The 25,554-nt window shown below is 44.0% G+C and overlaps 1 protein-coding gene across 1 annotated transcript; it reads right to left on the reverse strand.

The window, feature by feature from the left end:
- Window positions 1-1,773: 1,773 nt before the first annotated feature.
- Window positions 1,774-25,223, reverse strand: LOC120631039 (kelch-like protein 3). Its single transcript, XM_039900435.1, has 8 exons — window positions 24,915-25,223; window positions 23,271-23,324; window positions 12,433-12,586; window positions 8,230-8,358; window positions 7,928-8,011; window positions 6,445-6,624; window positions 4,129-4,203; window positions 1,774-2,916 (listed from the first exon to the last, which is right to left on the reverse strand). Exons 1-8 carry the CDS (start codon window positions 24,953-24,955, stop codon window positions 1,774-1,776), a joined length of 1,860 nt encoding a protein of 619 aa, XP_039756369.1. The 5' UTR covers window positions 24,956-25,223.
- Window positions 25,224-25,554: the final 331 nt, after the last annotated feature.

Below are 25,554 nucleotides of genomic sequence, written 5' to 3' on the forward strand. Positions count from 1 at the left end.
TACTTTGCATTAATTCGGGGTCTCTTAGAGTATTGCTCCAGCATTTGGAATCCACTATATAAGGATCCTATTCTAAGGATTGAAAGAATCCAAAAACGTTTTCTTTTCTTGTTGTCAGTTCATCAAAAAAAACAATTAGTTTTAACCTCATATAGCGAAAGATTAAACTTCTTTAAATTAACTTCATTAGAAAGTCGTCGTTGGGTATCCGATAAAGTATTTCTCAACAAAATTTTAAATAATAAAATCAACTGTCCAAATATTTTGACCAAAATTAAATTTACTGTTCCGCGTAAAAATGCGCGCCTCGGTAACTTCAAACCGTTCGTTGGCAAGTTGTATAGAACTAATTTGGGCGCTCACAGTATTCTGGCTAGGATTTGCCGAGAGCACAACAAGCTATTCCAAGCTACTCGTGCCGACATCCACTCATGTTCTCTTCAGCAATACAAAACAATTCTGCAACAATATATTAGTACAGCTAGTAGATAATTGCCTCGTACATTTCTGTTTTGTTTTAATTTAAGTTATGTTTTTGTTTCCTGTTTTTAACTTCATCTTACAGTGTTTCCTTCGTTACAACAATAATATTATTGTAAACTTGCGAACCCGCACTTGTGTGTTTGTTTTTTTTTTCAGATACGCATGCCGGTTTGCCAGTACGGTTTGGGTTTACACTACAACTTTATGTTTCTCAATTTTGTAGTTCCTAAGCTTGTTTCAGTGTATAATCTGTTGGTGAACCTAATAAATAAATAAATAAATAAAAGTACGCAGCACTTGGCATCTTCACTAGCAAACAACTTAAATGATACTAAGTAAGTTTATTGACATTTGACACCTCTACACATTGTACTTCAAGTACCACCAATATTTCTATTATTGACCTTAGTACTTGTTCTAGTATAATAATTAATTGAAATAGCTATTTAAACTGGTCAGTGATACAATGGGCAAGCTCTGTAATATGAACATTGAACATCAAAATATACAGAGCTTCACTAGAAATAGAACAGTTTGTTGAAAACTCAATTAACACATATTGTGTCTTACCAAATGTGAATCGCGAATCCCTCCGTGAGAAGTTTAAAGAAATAGGTATACTTACTGTAGCTTCACAATATATTTATAATAATGTAGTATTTGTAAGACAACATATTAGTCTTTATAAACAAAAAGTGGATATAAACAGTCGACTTACAAGAAACGGTCATAAATCAGTGACATCTGCATATCGTCTGATCGCTTTTATAATATGATTCCTAAGGTAATTTTGGACCTAGCAATGAATAAGTTTAAAGAATATTTTAAAACACATTTATTACAGCGAAGGTTACTATACAATTGATGAATTTCTTAATGACGAATTACTTAGAAGCATCTGTTAAAGTGTAAAATGTAAATTGTTGATGTTGGAAAAGAGCAACTTCTTCTCGGTAGAATTTGCCTTCCGAACCGGTGGTAGAGTGACTACAAACAGATAGACGTGACGTTTCAAAAGTGCTTATATTAGGTCTACTTGAAATGACTGACCGTGCTGACCTGCGAGTCGGGCGGCGCGGGCGGCCGGCGCGCGCGCTCGTTGAACTCCAGCGTCTGCGAGCCGCGGCCGTGGCGCCGGCACGGCGGCACGCGCCGGCACCAGTGGGCGCCGCGCCGCGCGCCCGACGCCGCCGCGCCGCCGGGCTCGCCGCCGGGCTCGCCGCCGGGCGCGCCGGCGTAGGCGGCCACGGGCGCGGGCGACGCGGCGCGCGCGGGCCGCGCCGGCTCGGGTCAGGCGCGCTCCACCACGGCCACGCCGGCGTACGAGCGCGGCACGGCCATGGCGGCGCCCAGCAGGCTCCACTGGTCGGCGGCCGGGTCGAACACCTCCACGCTGGCCAGGTTGGCGGCGCCGTCGTCGCCGCCCACCACGTACAGGCGGCCGTGGTGCGCCGCCACGCCCGCGTTGCGGCGCGCGTGCGCCATGGGGGCGGCGGCGCGCCAGCCCTCGCCGGGCCGGTAGCGCTCCACCGAGCGGCGCACGGCCGGCCCGTCGTGGCCGCCCACGGCGTACAGCGCGCCGCCCGCCGCGCCCACGCCCGCGCCCGAGCGCCGCGCCGCCATGTCGCCCACGGGCTCCCACGCGTCGGCCGCGGGGTCGTAGCGCTCCACGGACGCCAGGCACTGCCGCGCCGCGCCGTCGTAGCCGCCCACGGCGTACAGCTTGCCGTCCAGCACGCCCACGCCCACGGACGAGCGGCGCGAGCTCATGCCCGCCACGCCGCGCCACACGCCCTCGCGCACGTCCAGCGCCTCGGCCGAGCTCAGGCCGGCCGCGCCGTCGAAGCCGCCCACGGCGTAGATGACGCTGCCGATGACGGCCACGCCCAGCGTGGAGCGGCGCGCGCCCAGCGGCGGGCCGGGCGCCCACGAGTCGGAGGCCACGTCGTACACGTCGACGCTGCGCACGCGCAGCGTGCCGTTGAAGCCGCCCACGGCGTAGAGGCGCGCGCCCACGGCGGCCAGGCCGGCGCGGCAGCGGCGCGACGGCAGCTCGGCGGCGGCGCGCCAGCGGCCGCAGTCCAGCTGGAAGGCCTCCACGTCGCGGATGGCCTTGGGCGCCTGGCCGCCCACCACGAGCAGCGCGCGCGCGCGCGGCGGGCGGCGCGGGCGCGCGCGCGCGCAGGCGGCGGCGCGCGCGGCGCGGGGCTCGGCGCGCAGCAGGTGGAAGGACAGCGCCTCGATGAGCAGGTCCTTGACGCGCAGCTCGGCGCTGGCCAGCGGCTCGGCGGCGGCGCGCGCCACCAGCGCGTCGCGCGGCAGCAGCGGCAGGCGCACGTGCTCCAGCAGCGCGCCCAGCCGCGCGCGCCGCGTGGCGGGCTCGTGCTGCATCCAGCGCAGCACGGCGTCCAGCAGCACCTCCTCGTCGGGCACCTGCGCACGGCGGCGTCGGCGAGGGCCGACCCGGCCGCTCCGCTAGAACTGGCTTCCAGCGAACCGACCGGACTCCGGCACGGTTGAAATACCGTCGACACGTCCGAAGCGTTTCGCTTCTTCCTATCTGATCCGCACGGCAAAGGACATCGAGACGAGAAGGGATCACAAGGTCGTCTAGTAATAGGGCTGCCGATTCAAGTAGCAAGCTTGACCTTGTGGCAGAGAATAGTACCCCGAAAGAACAAAACAATGATACAAGAAAAATTGCTACACATTTTCCTAACAATTATAATATTTCAACTCGTCATGTCAATGCTAGCCACAACTTTAGTTAAAGTCAATTGTTCTAAATCCAATTACATATTTGGGGCATTGCTGGACCAAGGTTCTCAGGCCTCATTCATTTCTGAGTTTGCAGTTCAACTATTAGGGCTCAGAAAGAGACCAGTTGAAGGTGTAGTTTCGGGCCTGGGGGGACATCAACTTAGTTTGGAAGTCAAATATTGAAATACAGTCAATTCATACTTCATGACGTCCCAATATTCAAGCTTACGTTTTAACAAAATTATCAGCTACGTTACCTGTACGCCAGATTGTAGTTAGTAATTGACCTGAATTATTGCATTTACTACTGTACTGTACTTTAACTGCTCAAAATAAAAATTTTACAAATTTATTATTTTTATTTGAATACTGAAATAAACGGGTAATTATGGAATATGTCTAGCATCATAGACACAATTGGCCCTTATTTATCCATAATTTTTAACGAATATTTTGATATGGGTATTTTTCAAATTTAATGAAACATTACCTGACTGGACCTAAATAAATAGCCCTGCTATTACAGTCTTAGCAGCACTAAGTAAGATCTTTGGGGAAATTATACTTAATCAACTCTTGAACCATTTTAATATTAATAACCTTCTTCCTTCAGATCAATGTGGCTTTATCAAAGGTCCGTAGCACAACGGATGCGGGTGCTAAACTTATAAAACAAATTTATTATGCCTGGGAAAGTTCGCAGAATACCACTGGTGTTTTTTGCGATCTATCCAAAGCATTTGATCTCGCTGAACATAAAACTTCATTACTTATACTAGGCCACTTAGGCACAAAAATGTCGCACTACACAAAAACAAACCAAAACGAATCACAAGTAGTATTAGACGTAATTTAGATAGGAATTTTACTAAAAATATAGTTTACCGTGATGCGGTCGCTGTCGAGCAACGAGCCCAGCGTCTCGGCGTCCAGCGCCAGGAACTCCTCCGTCTCCAGCACCTGCGAACGAAGCGGAAATCATTCTCGACTTCTGACCACCTATTTGAATTAGTGATCCTGCCACACATGGGATGATACCAGAAAAGTAAGTTTTGAGTTTAATAATCGAATTTCGAATTGCCGAACCCCACCGCTACGCGAGTATTTATAAGCAGAGTTGTACAGTGGAGACACATTCGGTCTACGGACACTCAAGTGACGACATCCCTAATTAATTTACTTGTTTGTTTATTTTTGATTAATTTTGATTGTTGATTGATAGTAAAATAGTGATGAGTGATAACAATAGTGGAAGTTTTATTGAACCACGATCTCCAATTCTTGCCTATATATAATACAAATTAATATTTATAAAACTATTTAAAATGATTAATGTCATGATAGGAATGTCAACATCTTACGATTGTACCCGTGTTTTGAAAGAAAAATTATAAAAAAAGGAGTTATTGTGACTTAACCATAACAGTTAGCCTCGCGGATTCTTTTGTAGATAATCACGATTATTTTAAACAATTAGTACATGTTGTATCATCAATCATTTTTTTTTAAATGATTGATCATTTTCGCGGCGTTCGCCAGTAACACTCTAAGTCGGTATGGCATCTTTAGAAAACATCGTTATATTTCAGCCAATTTACAGAAAACAGTAAAATATACACTTGACCCATCGATCCATACTTACATCCATCCATCCATATCCTCACAAACTTTCGCATTTATAATATACACTTGAACCATCCATCCATACTTATATCTATCCATCCATATCCTCACAAACTTTCGCATTTATAATATCAGTAGGATGGTACGCATGCATTCGATCGTTATACCAAATCCTTGCGACTTGCTTGTATCTGTAAAGAGTTATGTCCTTTATCTCCGACAATTTTTATCAGATCTTCATTTAAATTATACAATACATGCTTGTTAGTATACACTTTCAAAGAATTATTCAAATCGGTTCAAATTTAACGGAGCTATGAAGTAAAATTGATAAAAAAATATTTTCATCCCGTTTCCCGGAGGAAACTTATTGTTTATCGGGATAAAAAGTATCCTATATGATGACTCGGAATACAAACAGACAGACAGACATACAGACAAAAATTAAATAAAAATATGTTTTGGAATCAGTGTCGATTATAAAGCATCCCCTGATCAAAATTTTCAAAACATACTAAATGTACAGAAATCTTCCAGTTACAGTTTTATTATAAGATTATGTCTCGATTAGTCTCTAAGACTTTTTTTTAAACCGTAAACCTAATAGTTTTTGATTTAACCACAACGATAGTTTTTACTGAAATAAATCAGATGCAGTCCTAAGATTACATGCAAAAGTAATGTGAATTCATGTGACTTTATAAGTAGGGTTTTCATTAGTTAACACGCAAGTTACAATGAGATAAGAACTGACATAATAAAAACGAGCGGAATTCACTTATGCGGTCCACTTGCAGATATAATTAAATTATCGATCATTTGAACTAGGGGTGTTAGCAACCTTAAAGTAAAATTAAACCAAAAAAGTCTCAATTGTGAAGCTATGCTTTAACGTCTCAATAATTTTTTGACGCCAAAAATCTACTCGTTAAAGAACAGTTTGGATTTCGAAACAATTGGACTACAACAGAGGCCTTGTTTTTAAATAAAATAATTAGTGGTAGCCTTAATAACAAAGTACCTATTACCGCTATTTTTTTAAGATATGACTAAAGCTTTTGATATTGTGAATTATAAAATATTGTTGGAAAAATTAGAAAAATATAGTGTCAGAGGGAAGGCATTATCAGTGGATAAAGTCTAACTTAAGTGAAAGGAAAATATGCATTGAACTCGCTTAAATAGAAAATCATACCAAGGGACAATATAGATCACAATTAAAATACAGTAAGCGGGGAGTACCTCAGGGTAGTATATAGGGCCTTTACTTTTTCTCATTTATATTAATGACATTACAAAGGACGATACGACTTTATTATTAAAATGTAATAATATGACGACAAACAAAAATGACATCATAACGTTTTAGATAATATAATTAATTGGCTTAGTAATAATGACTAACATTAAATTTTAGTAATACAAAACTGATACAATTACTATAACTTATTTTGATTTAATATTTTTACACGGTGATTACTTATGAGATATACTTATGCACCCTTCAACATTATTTCGTAATTCGGTTACACGTTGTATATTTAGGGCGTCCACCACAAGCGGCGACTTCATGGTCACCTCGACGAAGTGGCGGTCCACGAAGCGCGCGGCGCTGTCGGCCAGCTCGGCGCACGCGTGCAGGTCGGCGAAGGCGCGGATGCCCAGCGCGTTGTCGGGCGCCAGCGCGGCGGCCAGGAACGAGCAGCACGCGGCGCGCGCGCCCAGCAGCTGCAGCAGCGACGCGCCCGCCAGCACGCTCTGCCGGCAGCGGACTGAGTGTGAGCATTCCGAGCGTCCCGTAGGAACGGTTCATTCGAGAGACGTGTGGTATCAACTTGGGCGTAGTTTTACTATTATCTTTAGAAAGCGGTCAAATGTGTCGGCTGTGAAAATTGGTGTTCTACAGGGGTCTATATTAGGACCTTTTCTATTTCTAATTTATATTAGTGAACTTCTTTACGTCGCCAAGGACAATCACGGGATAGTGTTGTTTGCTGACGATACATCACTAATGTTTCAAATTAATCGAGGCGAATTAGATTTTGACGATGTAAGCAACTAGCTCTCGCTAAAGTAGTAGTGGTTTGAAACCAATAATTTACTTAAATAAATTCTGAAAGGCAAAAAAACCAAGTGCATAAAATTCACATTACCAAATGTTAAACATGTAAAAACCAATAAAGTACTAATAATGAGGAATTGAATCTGGTAGATACGGCAGTTTTTCTAGGAAAAACGTTCGATGCTACACTTCAATGGGACCTCATGTAAATAATTTATCGAACAGGCTTTGTTCTGCTGCCTATGTAGTATATAAGATATATACATATATATGTAGAGATAAATCTAAAGGTGTTAAGATAATTACAGTCTTTAGGCAATACATATTTGAAAATTTAATTTTGTTCACAAAAATACATCTAAATTTAAGAGAAAATGTAATAATTAATGTGTGCAATAATTTGAACATTAGAAACAAAAATAAACTTGCACTGTAATATACTAGACTACATAAAATGAATATTTCATTTAAAGGAAATTGTATACAATTTTACAATAAAACATCAAATCTTGGTTGCTTCTTAAATAGTTTTAAATGACAATGTGAGATGGTGATATAAAAAAGAAAAACAACCGGCTAACCGCGTTTGGAACCCTCGTAGCTTTAGTTTTAAGTTGACGAATTTATTTACCGCCATCAACTCACTACGATGTCATATTTTACATGTGTCAACGCCAATGACAGCAGACCGATTAAGCTGATAGTGTGGACTAACTATTTTTGTGACTAGATAGTGAGAAAAGTGCCTAATTCTATCAATCTATATTATTTATTGAACAAAATTGACAAAAGGAGTTCTACTCTCTATTTCGTTATTATATGTGCCAAATAGAATTTGAATTTACGCTTTTTGGGTCAAAAATCATACTGCGCGATATGTGATTAGTGTTTATTTGGTTTGGCATTAAGATGCCATCTATTTAGTTCCACATTTGTTGCTTTTGCTACCGACGTCAGCGCCAGCACAAATAAGACCGTCCCGAACCAGCAATAACCAACCTGCACATTATCTTCCGTGATGACGAGCGAGTCCGGGTCGTACACGTAGTCTATGATAGCTTCCAGGGCTTGAGGCTCCACGTCCTGCGACAAATATACGCGGTGAGTACAGCGCGGTAAACGGTTGGGCTTCGTAAAGATAAAACTCAAAGCACATTTGTTAGCGCAACAAAAAATGAATAGTTCGTAAATCAATAATTATGAGGCTATTGTGCATTGAACTATTGATTCTTCCGCATGTACTCGTGTGTGTTCGTGTGTGTTCGTGTGTGTTCGTGTGTGGAAAACACTACGGCGGGCACCTGGATGGTGATGGTGGGCTGCGTGCGCTCGTCGAACTGCGTGAACATGGCGCGGAAGTACGGCGAGCTGGCGGCCAGCACGGCGCGGTGCGCGGCCACGGGCGCCGCCGCGCAGGCGCCCGACATCGCCTGCAGGGTCGACGTTGAACAGACTAATTACAGACTGTGAGCATTTTCGAACCGATTAATATAGACTTGATTTAATAATAAATTGTAAAGAATAACTAGATACTTTTCTTGCTACCATATAAAGGCAATACATTTTATTAAGCACCGAACTAAACATGTTTTAGAAAATAAGTTTTTTTTTGCTATTTAGTCGTGACAGAGAATCACCATAATTGAAATAGAAAGCAATTCATAGTTGTCACAGTACACAACTTTTTTAAAGGGTTGGTGTTGCATATGTTACTAAATAAGATATTAAATAATATACTAAATAAGACGTGATTTAAAGGTGAAATATCAGCCAAAATTCCTGCTCTCGTTTTTGAAATCTGTCATCTCGACAGTATTTACTGTACGCTCTTCAATGTAATAGAAATGTATTTAATAAAATATTTAATATTAAATACATAGATTTACATAAAAAAAAAATCGGTTTAGTGGTTGGATATATTGGCATTTACAAAAGCAGGGTTGTACGAGCTCCAACTTTCCTTGAATAAGTAAAAAGTTACTCCAAAATATTAAAAAATGTTGTAGACATGCTACGATATATACATTTAAAATCCGATGGTGAAATCTGAAAACAAAATACAAACGACTTGGAAAATTGTTTTCCCAGATTCATCTGGGACATTTAACAGATTTACTAAATTCCTAGCCAACTACAGCTCAGAATTTATTAAGAGACAACATTAATGAGTGCAAAGTTTTGTTTCATTTTAAACATATAGATGCACCGGATATCATTAGAAACTTCAATTTGTTAAAGAAAACAGGTTATCTATGGGGTATGTCGGTAATGTTAATATCTAATACTTTTCCAAACCTAATGAAACATAGTAAACTCATTCCTCTATTTAAATCTGGTAATCAAAATGCTATAAACAATTGCAGACCTATCTCAATCTTACCAGCTCTTAGTAAGATATTTGAAAAAATTATATTAAATCAAATTTTATATCACTTCAATGTAATAACTTACTACACCCTAAGCAGTAAGGGTTTACTAAAGGTCGTAGCACAATGGATGCAGGCGCTTAACTTATAAAGCATGTTTATAAAGCCTGGGATTATTCACAGAACGCCATGGGGGTTTTTTGAGATCTATTGCACGTCGCACAGCAGCTCGTCGCGCCGCAGCCGCGACAGCGCCTCCAGCAGCTGCGCCGCGTGCTGCGCGCCCGCGCCGGCGGCCGCCTCGCGCCTCGCGCCTCGCGCCTTGCGCCGGGCGGGCACTCACCTGCAGGCGCACGTCGCACAGCAGCTCGTCGCGCCGCAGCCGCGACAGCGCCTCCAGCAGCTGCGCCGCGTGCTGCGCGCCCGCGCCGGCGGCCGCCTCGCGCCTCGCGCCTCGCGCCTCGCGCCTTGCGCCGGGCGGGCACTCACCTGCAGGCGCACGTCGCACAGCAGCTCGTCGCGCCGCAGCCGCGACAGCGCCTCCAGCAGCTGCGCCGCGTGCTGCGCGCCCGCGCCGGCGGCCGCCTCGCGCCTCGCGCCTCGCGCCTCGCGCCTTGCGCCGGGCGGGCACTCACCTGCAGGCGCACGTCGCACAGCAGCTCGTCGCGCCGCAGCCGCGACAGCGCCTCCAGCAGCTGCGCCGCGTGCTGCGCGCCCGCGCCGGCGGCCGCCTCGCGCCTCGCGCCTCGCGCCTTGCGCCGGGCGGGCACTCACCTGCAGGCGCACGTCGCACAGCAGCTCGTCGCGCCGCAGCCGCGACAGCGCCTCCAGCAGCTGCGCCGCGTGCTGCGCGCCCGCGCCGGCGGCCGCCTCGCGCCTCGCGCCTCGCGCCTCGCGCCTTGCGCCGGGCGGGCACTCACCTGCAGGCGCACGTCGCACAGCAGCTCGTCGCGCCGCAGCCGCGACAGCGCCTCCAGCAGCTGCGCCGCGTGCTGCGCGCCCGCGCCGGCGGCCGCCTCGCGCCTCGCGCCTCGCGCCTCGCGCCTCGCGCCTCGCGCCGGGCGGGCACTCACCTGCAGGCGCACGTCGCACAGCAGCTCGTCGCGCCGCAGCCGCGCCAGCGCCTCCAGCAGCTGCGCCGCGTGCTGCGCGCCCGCGCCGGCGGCCGCCTCGCGCCTCGCGCCTCGCGCCTCGCGCCTCGCGCCGGGCGGGCACTCACCTGCAGGCGCACGTCGCACAGCAGCTCGTCGCGCCGCAGCCGCGCCAGCGCCTCCAGCAGCTGCGCCGCGTGCTGCGCGCCCGCGCCGGCGGCCGCCTCGCGCCTCGCGCCTCGCGCCTCGCGCCTCGCGCCGGGCGGGCACTCACCTGCAGGCGCACGTCGCACAGCAGCTCGTCGCGCCGCAGCCGCGCCAGCGCCTCCAGCAGCTGCGCCGCGTGCTGCGCGCCCGCGCCGGCGGCCGCCTCGCGCCTCGCGCCTCGCGCCTCGCGCCTCGCGCCGGGCGGGCACTCACCTGCAGGCGCACGTCGCACAGCAGCTCGTCGCGCCGCAGCCGCGCCAGCGCCTCCAGCAGCTGCGCCGCGTGCTGCGCGCCCGCGCCGGCGGCCGCCTCGCGCCTCGCGCCTCGCGCCTCGCGCCTCGCGCCTCGCGCCGGGCGGGCACTCACCTGCAGGCGCACGTCGCACAGCAGCTCGTCGCGCCGCAGCCGCGCCAGCGCCTCCAGCAGCTGCGCCGCGTGCTGCGCGCCCGCGCCGGCGGCCGCCTCGCGCCTCGCGCCTCGCGCCTTGCGCCGGGCGGGCACTCACCTGCAGGCGCACGTCGCACAGCAGCTCGTCGCGCCGCAGCCGCGACAGCGCCTCCAGCAGCTGCGCCGCGTGCTGCGCGCCCGCGCCGGCGGCCGCCTCGCGCCTCGCGCCTCGCGCCTCGCGCCTTGCGCCGGGCGGGCACTCACCTGCAGGCGCACGTCGCACAGCAGCTCGTCGCGCCGCAGCCGCGACAGCGCCTCCAGCAGCTGCGCCGCGTGCTGCGCGCCCGCGCCGGCGGCCGCCTCGCGCCTCGCGCCTCGCGCCTCGCGCCTCGCGCCTCGCGCCGGGCGGGCACTCACCTGCAGGCGCACGTCGCACAGCAGCTCGTCGCGCCGCAGCCGCGCCAGCGCCTCCAGCAGCTGCGCCGCGTGCTGCGCGCCCGCGCCGGCGGCCGCCTCGCGCCTCGCGCCTCGCGCCTCGCGCCTCGCGCCGGGCGGGCACTCACCTGCAGGCGCACGTCGCACAGCAGCTCGTCGCGCCGCAGCCGCGCCAGCGCCTCCAGCAGCTGCGCCGCGTGCTGCGCGCCCGCGCCGGCGGCCGCCTCGCGCCTCGCGCCTCGCGCCTCGCGCCTCGCGCCGGGCGGGCACTCACCTGCAGGCGCACGTCGCACAGCAGCTCGTCGCGCCGCAGCCGCGACAGCGCCTCCAGCAGCTGCGCCGCGTGCTGCGCGCCCGCGCCGGCGGCCGCCTCGCGCCTCGCGCCTCGCGCCTTGCGCCGGGCGGGCACTCACCTGCAGGCGCACGTCGCACAGCAGCTCGTCGCGCCGCAGCCGCGACAGCGCCTCCAGCAGCTGCGCCGCGTGCTGCGCGCCCGCGCCGGCGGCCGCCTCGCGCCTCGCGCCTCGCGCCTCGCGCCTCGCGCCTCGCGCCGGGCGGGCACTCACCTGCAGGCGCACGTCGCACAGCAGCTCGTCGCGCCGCAGCCGCGCCAGCGCCTCCAGCAGCTGCGCCGCGTGCTGCGCGCCCGCGCCGGCGGCCGCCTCGCGCCTCGCGCCTCGCGCCTCGCGCCTCGCGCCGGGCGGGCACTCACCTGCAGGCGCACGTCGCACAGCAGCTCGTCGCGCCGCAGCCGCGCCAGCGCCTCCAGCAGCTGCGCCGCGTGCTGCGCGCCCGCGCCGGCGGCCGCCTCGCGCCTCGCGCCTCGCGCCTCGCGCCTCGCGCCTCGCGCCTCGCGCCTCGCGCCGGGCGGGCACTCACCTGCAGGCGCACGTCGCACAGCAGCTCGTCGCGCCGCAGCCGCGCCAGCGCCTCCAGCAGCTGCGCCGCGTGCTGCGCGCCCGCGCCGGCGGCCGCCTCGCGCCTCGCGCCTCGCGCCTCGCGCCGGGCGGGCACTCACCTGCAGGCGCACGTCGCACAGCAGCTCGTCGCGCCGCAGCCGCGCCAGCGCCTCCAGCAGCTGCGCCGCGTGCTGCGCGCCCGCGCCGGCGGCCGCCTCGCGCCGCTGCGACGACTCGTCCAGCGACGACTGCGACGCGCAGCGCGCCAGCGAACTGCAACACACCCAGTCACAAACGAGCCTATACATTACATTTCATCTTACTTATTTATACTTAGTTATACAAAAATAAAAACTGTTTTGGTAATAATAAGTGAACGCACCCACACCAAACCCGAGTGATAAAATAAAACTCTGAGCAAGATTTTGTTCACTGTAATTCTCAACCATAATAACATTCAAGGAGGCCTATTCTAATTATTAGTAAAGAATCTTCATAGCGCGATACAATATTAAATAAGACCAAAACAGCGCCATCTATCGCATTACTTAAAAAATAACTTATTCAACCTTAAACATACCGCCCACCATGGACAGAATGTCCATAATTAGTATAAGACTGCATCACATACAAAATTAAAAAAATTGTTGTAACGTGGACTGTAATTTTGAAGTAATGTTATGTTTTCACATAATCTATGTATGTAATCTATATATATATAAAATATTAACAATAAAGCAATCTCACCGCCCACCGTAACACAAGAGGTAATTAACAAAAAAAAAAAACAAACGTGGAACGTGCGTTACGTGCTGTAACTAATAAAATATGTAAACATGCTGCATGGCTTAAACTTTTAAAACAATTTTATAACAATTTAACCTAGATAAAAATAACTAAACTTAAACTCTAAACTTAAACATCAAATAAAAAACTTAATAAAATCAGAAGGTCCTAACAGGTAAAATAATTAGTTTCGATGTTGATCGTTTTATAATGGTTTTCTTACATTTTAGTGAAACAACTCTAGTGAGACCGTCCGGACCAGTGTGCTTTTGGGTGATGATGCCGTATAGCCATCGCGCTGGTGGAAGATTATCCTCTTTCACCAACACCACGTCGCCTACCCTTGGTTCCGCTGTTTGATATGACCACTTGTGTCTATGATAAAATTTTGTCAAATATTCGGCTGACCATCTTCGCCAAAAGTCTTGAACCAATTTCTGCGCGAGATGCCATCTTTGTAAAGTTGTTATATTGGAACCTTCATAATTATTTTCTGGCACTAAAATAACTGGTTCCCCAATCAAAAAATGACCGGGAGTTAATGGGTAAGGATCCTCCGAATTACTGCTAACGTGACCAATGGGCCGAGAGTTCAGACAGGCCTCAATTTGAGTAAGAACTGTAACCATTTCTTCAAACGTAAGTGTGTGATTGCTTATTACTCGATTCAGATGTGTCTTGGTAGACTTTATTCCTGCCTCCCACAACCCTCCAAAGTTCGGAGAATGTGGCGGAATAAAGTGCCAGTTAGTGCCATTAGTAGCTAACCAGTCCATAATGTCAGCAGGAAATCCTGCCCTCCCTTTAGCAAATAAGGATTTTAACTCTTTATTGGCCCCGACGAATGTAGTACCATTATCGCTCCACAAATCAAGACAATGACCTCTCCTTCCGGTGAAGCGCTTGAAAGCAGCTATGAAGGCCTGCGATGTCATATCACTGACCATTTCCAAATGTACAGCTCGAGTAGCCATACATATGAATAAACAAATATAGCCCTTTGTGGCATGATACCCTCGACCCTTATGGGGCCTGACTGCGATTGGCCCGGCATAGTCAACCCCACTTTGACAAAAGGGGCGACTTGCCGTAACCCTGGCCGTTGGTAATTGACCCATCAGTTGTTGATTTGCTTGAGCAGAATAGCGAACGCAAGTCACACACTTTCGGAAATGCTGTCTAACAAGTCCTCTAGCATTAATAACCCAATATTTAGTTCCTAAATAATTGAGCATTGATTGTGGTCCACCGTGTAGTGTGCGTTCGTGTGCATCAGCCACCAACAGGTTAGTAAAATGAGACTTATGTGGTATTATTACAGGATGCTTCATCTTATCGTGGATTCTAGCCATTTGCAACCGACCACCAACTCGCAGGACTTCACCAGCATCTAAGTAAGGATTCAAGCAGAGTAGAATACTTTTTCTTTTAACCCTGCCCTCTTCCTTTAAACTTTCTATTTCATTATTAAAATGTTCATGTTGACACATCTTTATACAGGTATGCAGAGCGTTGTTGATTTCGGTAAAGGTAAGCCATTTTTCTTTATTATTTGATTTTTTATAGAGTATGAATCTTCTACAATATGCTATTACTCTTACTAGTTTTCTCAAAGATGAGAATCTAGAAATTATAGTCTCGTCTCTATTTTCTGCAGTCACATTACAAATAACGGTTTTTGTTTTCTCTTCTAAATTTGTTTGTTCCATTGTTCCTTTGCTGTAATTTATGGTCTTATTTTCTAACCACTTTGGTCTATGGACCAAAGTGGTTAGAAAATAAGACCATAAATTGTAATAAGACCATAAGTGGTGGAAATATGTTTCCACAGTTTACTTTTGCAGCAGTCTTCGGCACTTATGCCCCTGGAAGCATAGTCTGCAGGATTATCTTTCGAGACCACGTGAGACCACTGGCTGCTTTCCATAATGGTAAGTATTTCCGAAATACGATTACCGACAAATGTCTTCCATTTACTGGGATGACTTCTCAACCATGCCAAGACAACTGAAGAATCTGTCCAAGCATGGACATTTTCCTTTGATATTTCCATTGAATTCGAAACTTCATTAAGAAGTTTCGCTAAAAGAACCGCGCCACAAAGTTCTAAACGAGGTATTGAAACCTGTTTTATTGGAGATACCTTAGTCTTGGAAGTGATGAGGTGAACGTGCACATTCATTTGGCTATCAATGACTCTTAAATAAATGACAGCTGCATATGCAGCATTAGACGCATCACAAAATCCTTGAAGCTCACGAAGGATGGCTTTACTGTCCGTTTGGATCCATCTGGGAATTCTAAACTCTATGAGATTTTTGACATTTGCACGATATTCGATCCATTCCTGTAATAACAAATTTGGCAACTCATGGTCCCAACCGATGCCGGACAGCCAGAGTTTTTGTATAAACACCTTGGCTGTTATTATTACAGGTGAAATCCATCCAAGAGGATCGTAAAGCCGGGCAATATCTGAAATTACTCTTCGCTTTGTGACAGGTGTTGTCAATGGAGGCAGTTGGACTGTATATTGGAATTCATCCCTTTCTCTATTCCAGGTCTACTTTTATCTCTAACTTATCTTTGCCTTCATTGTCAGTTTCTATTTCTTTCATCAAGTCTGTGCTATTAGTAGACCATTTTTGAAGTTGAAACCCACCCCGACTGAGCAATTCATTCATTTCCTTATAAATTTGCCGTCCTTCCTCCTCTGTTTCACAACCGGTGATAAGATCATCAACGTAAAAATCAGAAAGGACGCGGTTTGAAGCATATGGAAAATCATTTCCTTCATCATATGCAAGTTGCTGTAGGCATCTTACAGCAAGGTAAGGTGCTGCTGATGTGCCAAAAGTAACACGCAATAACCTGAAATGTTGTAGATCAGAGTCTGGGCTGTCACGCCAGTAAAGACGCTGAAAATCAACATGTTCTTCAAAAACTTTGACCTGTCTGTACATTTTAATGATATCGGCGATCAAACATATCGGATGGCAACGCCAACGCATAATGATTTGTCGTAACTCTGGTTGTAGCGTGGGTCCAATCATTAAATCATTGTTAAGCGACACGCCATTAATCCCTTGACAAGAAGCGTCGAAAACTGGACGTACCTTTGTCGTGCTTTTGTCATTTCGTATGACTGCATGGTGAGGCAAATACACGACATTTGGTTTATCTCTTTCTGCACGTGGAACTACCTCCATATGATTTAAATCGAAGTATTCCTTTATTACGGCAGCATATTGTACTTTAAGATCTGGGTTTCTTAACAGTTTTTTTTCTAACAAAAAATATCTTTTACGTGCGATATGCCTGGAATCACCGTATTTGCAGGGTGGATCATTCTGTCGAAAAGGTAATTTGATGATATATCGTCCGGAGTTGTCTCTTTTCGTGGTTTCAGAAAACAACTTTTCGCATTTTTCTTCTTCTTCTGTAAGCAATTTTTTGCTAACTGATTTACACTCTTCTATTTCCCAAAATTTTTTCAGAATATCGTTCTCACATGATTGAACATGCATACTAACAATAACATTGTTATACAATTCAGAATTACTACTATTTGGGTCGTAAATGTCACCTGATAAAATCCAGCCTAGCCGCGTCTTTTGAGCAATAGGAGTCCCGGGCGGACCTTTGATTAAACCTTCTAATAGTATCTTGGAGTATACTCCTACACTTAATACCATATCAATTTTATTGGGTGTACCAAAAAATGGATCAGCCAACTCAAGCGCAGGAAGTGTTGAAATTAATTTGACAATGTTTTTCTCAGGTAAAAATGATGTAAGTTTCTTTAATACATACGCTTGGATTTCGATGACAAACGAGGAATCTAGGCGTGATTGAATCTTTATCGATACCATTGACTTACAGGGCATACTGCCCTCATCACCTAGCCTGGATATGTCTACTTTGATTGGCATTTTCTTAAGGCCTAATAACTGGACAGCAGACTCCGTGATAAATGAAGCCTGAGAGCCTTGATCCAACAAGGCTCTTAAAACTAGAGTAGAACCAGCCTTAGACTCAGCCTTTATCATAGCTGTGGCCAACAAAGCTTGACCTCGAATGTTTGAAAAACATGAGACTACGTTAGTCGCCTCACTCTGTGGAGATGTGCTTAGTGTAGCAGCCATACTATCCACCACTTGATCATCGGATTGAGTTCCTTGATCAGATGATTGTGGATTGGGGTTTAGTGGGTGCAGTAGAGAGTGGTGTTTTTTGTGACACAGGCGGCACCTAGCGGACAGTCGACAAGAAAAAGCGGAATGGAAATTAGACAAACAGTTGAAGCACAATGAGTTGGACCGGACAAACTCACGACGCGCGTCAACACTTAGTTGACTAAACTTCTTGCAATTGTAAATCTTGTGAAATTCATCACAATATTTACAAGATTCAGTGACTTTAACAGAATCTTGACAAACATAACTGCGTGCAATAGTTTGCTTAGTCGCTTTAGTATCCAAAAATTCAAGTGAGCGGAACCGATGTTCCAAAAATTATTAATCGTAGGCAGCTTATTGGAACACTCGCTAACTCTAATTTCTCATAGCTTGCGACTTTCTGAATCCAGTTTTTGACTAACGATGTAAATCACAATAATGTCCCATGAACTAGTATCAATCTCTAAATTTGACAAACCATTTAACATATCATTAGTACCATCTAATAACAGTTTAATCGAAGTACTGGATTCAGACGTAACATTTTTATGCGAAAAGAATCGCTTGAGTATGGAATTAGCTAAATATTGTTTGTTGTTGTATCGGCTTTCCAAAAGAGTCCAACATTGAATGTACGTGTCGTTTGTGATGGGTATGTGACGTACGAGTTGTTCCGCTTCGCCAGTTAGGTGTCCCTTTAAATAGTGAAGCTTTTGGACATTATCAAGTGCCTCATTGCCATGTATAAGTGATTTGAAGAGATCGCGAAAACTCAACCACTCAGTGTACAATCCGGAGAATGCTGGTATCGTTATTTTGGGCAATTTGACTGCACTATTGAAATTTCCAGTGACGTTTAAAGATGTATCTCTTTGTTGTTTCATTACAGAACTATCCAACCTTTCTTTCAACTCAGTCTTGAATTCTAAATAAAACTCCTCAACAGACCCAAAAACGTCTTCGCTAAAGTAGTCGGTACTCAAAGAGCTTCTTTTCTTAATCAATTCCACATGATTTTTGGTGAATTCTTTATATTTTGTTTCTAATGCTTGTAATCTTGTCTCAATGTATTGACGAGTTAATCTATCCTTTGCACATTTTTTGAAATTTATTCTTAGTTTGTCAATTTGAGACTTTATTTCTACTTGAATTTCTAAAAGATCCATTTTCATTAAATTTTTCTAAGTGTTTCAGAAATTCTAAGTAAATTGGGCATAGGTTCCCCGTATATTCACTTTTTGTTTATATTTTCTAAGTCCTGGCAATTACTTTAACTTTAACAGAGTCTGTCACTTCAATTCAATCTAAGTCTCTAGCTGTCGTATGATTTTTTAAAGTACTCACAGTTGTCCTGATACCGCACTAACACTGCACTCACAGCTCGTGCGTACGCTACCGCTCCTCTCGTAGATCCGCTTCCGCTCCGCTCATAGATCCGCTGCCGCTTCACTTCTGGACCTGCTGACGCTATGGCCGTACTGACTAGTACAGCTTAAACCTGATGCTGCAGCACCCTAGCGCCCTCAGTGACAATCCGTCTCTGTGTCGACGCGGTCTATTTCACCACTCCTCAGCCAGCCTATTTCCGGCTCGAAGAACCAATGAACGCACCCACACCAAACCCGAGTGATAAAATAAAACTCTGAGCAAGATTTTGTTCACTGTAATTCTCAACCATAATAACATTCAAGGAGGCCTATTCTAATTATTAGTAAAGAATCTTCATAGCGCGATACAATATTAAATAAGACCAAAACAGCGCCATCTATCGCATTACTTAAAAAATAACTTATTCAACCTTAAACAATAAGTTTTATTTACATATTCCAATTTAGTAACACTGTAAGGTATAATAGAAGCTTTAATTTAATTTGTCATTCGCGTTGATTTACTTATACAACCTTTCCGCGTTCATATATTAGTTGTTTAATCATTTCCTTTAAGGTCTTCACATATTAGTACTAGGCCATCAGCGAATCTTAGATTTTCAGGTCTTTAACTTGCATATATGTTCTTAATTATACGAATATACTTAGCATGGATCCCTTAATTTTTTCACGTTTAAGCGAGTCCAATGCTTAATTGTAATCTATAAATACTAATAGTTTATTACATATTCGTTGCATTTCTGAATTATCTTCTATGAATATAGACATTATCATTATTATAAAATAAATATAAATATACTACGACGATATCAAAGTACCACATTTAAATACCTACTTAGCCTAATCTATAATGAAACAGAAAACTTTGTAAAAGCAATTATAAATAAAACGCAACCATGGATTCGATTCCCATAACTGGGAAATGTTTGTGTGATGAACATGAACGTTTTTCAGTGCTGGCCTCTGGGTACCTATATGCATACCTATTATAAGTATTTATGAACTACTAAACTTTTAAAACATGTGTACGATGCCTGGGAACGTTAGCAGAATGCCATTGGTGTTTTTTGTGATCTATCCAAGGCATTCGATTGTGTTGATCATAAAACCTTGCTTCTAAAACTAGCCCACTACGGTATCAAAAACGTTGCACTAAATTTGGTTGCCTCTTATCTCAGTGACAGAACCCAAAGGGTTGGCATAAAAGACATTAAGTCGCAGGGGTCGGCTACGTCAATGGGTGTCCTACAGGGTTCAATTTTGGGTCCCTTCCTATTTTGGTGTATATAAATGATCTGCCACACCATGTCAGTGAAACCTGTGACATTGGACTGTTTGCAGATGATACATCTCTAATTTTTAAAACTCATAGAGGTAGAGATAACTCTGACGATGTAAGCCGTGCTATGTCGCATGTGTCGCACTGGTTTACTGTCAATAATTTACTTTTAAATGCAAAAAAGACTAAGTGTGTGCAATTTATTTTACCAAATGTAAAGAAAGTTAATAAAAATATAATAATAAATGGAGAATCACTAAAAATGGAAGATTCCACAGTTTTTCTGGGCATGACCTTAGATTGTAAGCTTCAGTGAGGTACCCATATAGATACACTAGCAGGTAAACTAAGCTCGGCTGCCTACGCCGTCAGAAAAATTAGACAGATTACTGACGTAGAAACAGCAAGACTTGTTTACTTTGCGTACTTTCATAGTGTGATGTCTTACGGGATCTTATTATGGGGCAAAGCTGCTGATATTGAAACTATATTCATATTGCAGAAAAGAGCTGTACGGTCAATATATAAACTTAAATCACGTGAATCCCTCCGTGAAAAATTTAAAGAAATAAGTATCCTTACGGTAGCCTCACAATATATTTATAACAATATAGTATTTGTAAGACAACATATTAGTCTCTATAAACAAAAAGTGGATATAAACAGTCGACTTACAAGAAATGGACATAAATTAGTGACATCTGCATATCGTCTGCGAAAGGTGCAGAAGTCATTTGTGGGACTGAGTATACGCTTTTATAATATGATTCCTAAGGTAATTTTGGACCTACCAATGCATAAGTTTAAAGAATGTGTTAAAACACATTTATTACAGCGAGGTTATTATACAATTGATGAATTTCTTAACGACAAGGTTGCTTGGAAGCATCCGGCTCCGCTTTCATCTCTCACAAGATAGAAAAATGAATTTTAAAATGTAAAATGTTAATTGTTAATGTTGGAAAAGAGCAACTGCTGAGTTTCTTGCCGGCTTCTTCTCGGTAGAATCTGCCTTCCGAACCGGTGGTAGAGTCACTACACACAGACAGACTTGACGTTTCAAAAGTTATAAGACGCTTATATTAGGCCTACTTGAAATAAATGAATTTTGAATTTTGAATTTTTTTGAATATGTATATTATTCATAAAAATATTCATCAGTCATCTTAGTAACCATAAAACAAGCTACGCTTACTTTGGGACTAGTTAGTGTTAGAGTATTGTCGTAGTATACATATTATTATTATTATTTAGCTGACACTTACAACCTAAAAGGAACCTTCTTTTCAAATTTCAAGCTTGTAGGTTGTGATTCCTGAGATTTTATGGAGATTCCGTCAGTCAGTCGGTGACCTTTCGCTTTTAATAATAAATCTAATACCTAATATCTTTATCTCAAGTCAGTAGATATCTAATATGTTATATCTCAAGTCAGTAGAAAAAGCCTTGAAGAAATTGGATAAGAATAAAGGAGCAGGTCCTGATGAATTACCAGCCATCTTCAATAAAAATTGCGCCGCAACTCTGGCTTATCCACTTTACCTTATTTTTAATCGCTCTCTTGCCACTGGGATATTTCCAGATAAATGGAAATTTGCTAATGTTGTACCAATTCCTAAAAGCGGGCAAGCGGATGATATACTTAATTATAGACCAATTTCCCTGTTATCTCATGTAAGCAAAGTCTTCGAATCTTTAATATGTTCGTTTCATTCGTTTCATTTGCAGTCCATTCTTATTGCTCAACAACATGGTTTTCGAAATAAAATGTCAACAGTATCAAATTTGACTTAATACACGACTCAAATAATAGACAACATTGATAAGGGATATCAAGTCGATGCTATTTATATGGACGTAAGTAAGGCATTCGATCGGGTCTACCATATGATCTTAATATCCAAATTATATGATGCTGGTATTCAGGGAACTTTGCTCTCTTGGCTCTCATCTTATTTGTCGTGCAGGCAGCAGAAGGTTGTAGTTTGTGGCTACGAATCAGATCCGTTCAGGGTTCCATCTGGTGTCCCACAAGGGTCCCACCTTGGCCCTTTGTTGTTTTTAGTGTATATTAGCGATGTATGTGATAACATTAAATCTTCCAATTTAACCTTGTTTGCTGATGATTTGAAAATTTTTAAAGCTATAAAAACACCTCTAGACTCTTATTCTCTTCAAAATGACTTAAATAGCATATCAGACTGGTCTGCTAAAAATAAATTGCCTCTTAATATTAAAAAATGCTTGTTGTCAGTACATCAAAAAAAATTGGTTGTCTGTAAAGTTGGCTTACTGACGATAGTTGAACGTGACAACGTCGTAAGAAAATACTGATGGAATGGTTGCATTTTTCAAAAGAAAATTTTAATTTTATTTGTTTGATAGATATTATCGTTGCTATAAACAATTGACACCACATTCACTTTTCACTGCACTTCATCCTTGCCGAAAACATGTAAATGTATTATTGTATAGAAGCTGTCCACGCGGACGCATCGCTCACTCAAGTAGGAGAGAGACAGATGTCGACCGCGGAGGCCGACTGTGCCTCTTTGTCGCTCGTTCGCCTTTAATGGAACGCCTCGGAGCTAGGTAACGCCGCATACGTCATGTTTTTTCGTGCGTGCAGCCGGCTCCGTCGAATTATAAGACGTTGTCACGTCAAAAACAATTAGTTTTAACCTCATACAGCCAAAGATTAAACTTTTTTAAATTAACTTCATTAGAAAGTCGTCGTTGGGTATCCGATCAAGTATTTCTATACAAAATTTTAAATAATAAAATCAACTGTCCAAATATTTTGACCAAAATTAAAAGTAGTAAGTATGCGCGCCTCGGTAACTTCAAACCATTCGTTGGCAAGTTGTATAGAACTAATTTAGGCGCTCACAGTATCCTGGCTAGGATCTGCCGAGAGCACAACAAGCTATTCCAAGCTACTCGTGCCGACATCGACTCAAGTTCTCTTAAGCAATACAAAAAAATTCTGCAACAATATATTAGTACAGCTAGTAGATAATTGCCTCGTACATTTCTGTTTTGTTTTAATTGAAGTTATGTTTTTTTTTCTGTTTTCAGCTTCATCATACAGTGTTTCCTTCGTTACAACAATAATATTATTGTAAACTTGCGAACCCGCACTTGTGTGTTTTTTTTCAGATACGCATGCTGGTTTGCCAGTAATTGGGTTTATACTACAACTTTATGTTTCTCAATTTTGTAGTTCCTAAGCTTGTTTCAGTGTATAATCTGTTGGTGAACCTAACAAATAAATATATAAATGAAATAAATTAAATAATACTAAATTTTATATATTTAGATTATACCTGTATCTAGCCCTGTCTCCATCGCCTTCGGCTGCGCTGTGCTCACCACCAATCCTGTAAGCGAAAAATTTGTTACCCAAGGTCTTCAGGATTACCAACAGTTCTGGTAAAAATGTTAACATGTTAACAACGTTTTTAAATTCATAGTACCTACACTACACTGAATATACCATACATCTTTGTAGCTTTTGTAATGATACTAAAGACAAAAGTTAAGTGGAAAGCTCATTATGGCTCCAGACAAAGATTCTTAGTTGTTTTGCTGAATAAAGTGTAACAAAAATATTAAGGCAATGTCATTATTGGTCATTTGCTTCTAATGATTCTAATGAGCCACAATTCTGCAGGCATGTTAGTCAACTTACACTCATATTCACAAACATTACTTCCTCAGGTCTCCTAAAAATGCTATGATAAGTTGTACTTATTGTATTGGTATTTAATTTCATAAACAATACCCAAAAGGATCTTCGATGTGCCACACAAAGCATTGAATTGGGTGATGTTATTAGTTATTGTAGTGATGTGACTTCACTTGGCTAACAGATGTTTAGTGTCAATTATGTCAAAGACATTTGTACTTACTGCTTTGTTGAAATGTACTAAAGTTTTCGAAGTCAAAGTCACTTTTCTTGTGTTGATTTTTCTTTATTGGTATGTTCTATCAAGGATATAATTAAAAAATTCAGGTACACTATTGCAATTGCAATATTTTAAACAAATTTAATTGAAAAAAAAGTGTTTAAATCAAATTGACATTTAAATTACTGCCAATTAACAAAAAAAAAAACTCAATAAACTATCCTTTATATTTTCCATTCTGAAATTTGTATTGATTGGTCACACTACAACTATGTGTAGTGTGAAGTAGCTATCCGGCTACTTTATCTGTCTGTTCATTTTAATAGGATTGTTTGACCACCATCTGTTGTTTAGGATGTTTTTTGCAACCAGTTTGTTCAAATGCACTGTGAGACCTTAAAGTTATGTTTGAGAATACAGTTGAAAGAGTTCAACCACTATCCATCTTTCAATACTACAATCAGAACCTGATTTTTATTCTGAAACTGATATTGTCTTCATTGTACATAGAGCATTGTAAAACAAGTTTAAGCTGTAGTCCAACCAAGGTGGTCAAGTGCAGATTTTTAGCCTTAGTCATGCAGCAGTTTAATTCATAATAATTTATTCAAATTCAAATTCAAATTCAAAATTCATTTATTTCAAGTAGGCCTAATATAAGCACTTTTGAAACGTCAAGTCTGTGTGTTTGTAGTGATTCTACCAGCATTTAAACATGCACACTTACAAGAGGTGTGTGCCGGGGATCAAACTTAGCCCCCAAAGCCTTAAGCCTTAACCACCAGCCCATCACTGCTTTATAAAAATTAATTCGTATTGAGTTCTTATTACAATTATCAAATCTCACATACAGTGAGTTGCACCAGCTCACCTGTAGTTGTAGCTGTTCAATATATTTGATATCATCTATGGCAATTGCTGAGGAAACTAAACATTTATTAACAATTAGAGTATTTGGATTTATTTGTTTGGAGCAGAAGAATTAACGAAGAATTTGTGATTGTATGTGTATAAGCCTTTACTATTTAATTTACACTTGTATTGGATTCGCCAACTACTTACAAGCCTGGGTCTTGCTCCGCATCACCGATATTCCCTTCCATTGCACCTCCAGAACTCTAGATTAAATCATCACACGATACACCCTTCACGGCCCACACTAGATGCTAAGCACGATTCGACCTATAGCTTCCGAATGAATTTATCATACCGAGGGTTCTCTATACAATTCAGCAAACAGCTATAAATTCAGCAAAAATAGATTTCTTATTTAATTAATTAAAGCGATTGAGTGGTCATATTTCCAGTTAATGTAACTTTTATAACAAAAATTCCTCAGCAATCGCAAACGTACGGGCAAAACAAATGTTATTGACATTTGTTATTACTTAATACTTTCCCTATAATATTAACTATAGTCTGTGGTTATTACAATGACAATTGACACCCAATGCTGCCAGCGCCCAGAATTATTTCCCCATAAACTCCTAAGACCTACCAAGAAAAGACAAACATAAAATCTAAACGATAGAATAGAAAATGTCATCATTAATTCAATAATTAACCTGTCAATCCACGAAAAAATCTAAATGTCAGTTTCAAAAGGTTCATATTTGGAAGCCGTTCTTTTTTTTTTAAATTTTTACATTTACGACACATTTTGGGGAAATGCGTATAAAAAAATATCCAACCCACCTTTCAT

This window comes from Pararge aegeria, chromosome 17 (genome assembly GCF_905163445.1).
Source record: "Pararge aegeria chromosome 17, ilParAegt1.1, whole genome shotgun sequence".
NCBI lineage: Eukaryota > Metazoa > Arthropoda > Insecta > Lepidoptera > Nymphalidae > Pararge > Pararge aegeria.

What these genes read in the sequence shown, in the direction of transcription:
- LOC120631039 (XM_039900435.1), bottom strand. Translation starts at nt 24,955, where the DNA reads ATGGAAGGGAATATCGGTGATGCGGAGCAAGACCCAGGCTT. An exon ending in GGAGACAGGGCTAGATACAG is followed by an intron (nt 12,587 to 23,270) that starts GTATAATCTAAA and finishes GGTGTGTTGCAG; the next exon opens with TTCGCTGGCGCGCTGCGCGT. An exon ending in AGCCCACCATCACCATCCAG is followed by an intron (nt 8,012 to 8,229) that starts GTGCCCGCCGTA and finishes TATTTGTCGCAG; the next exon opens with GACGTGGAGCCTCAAGCCCT.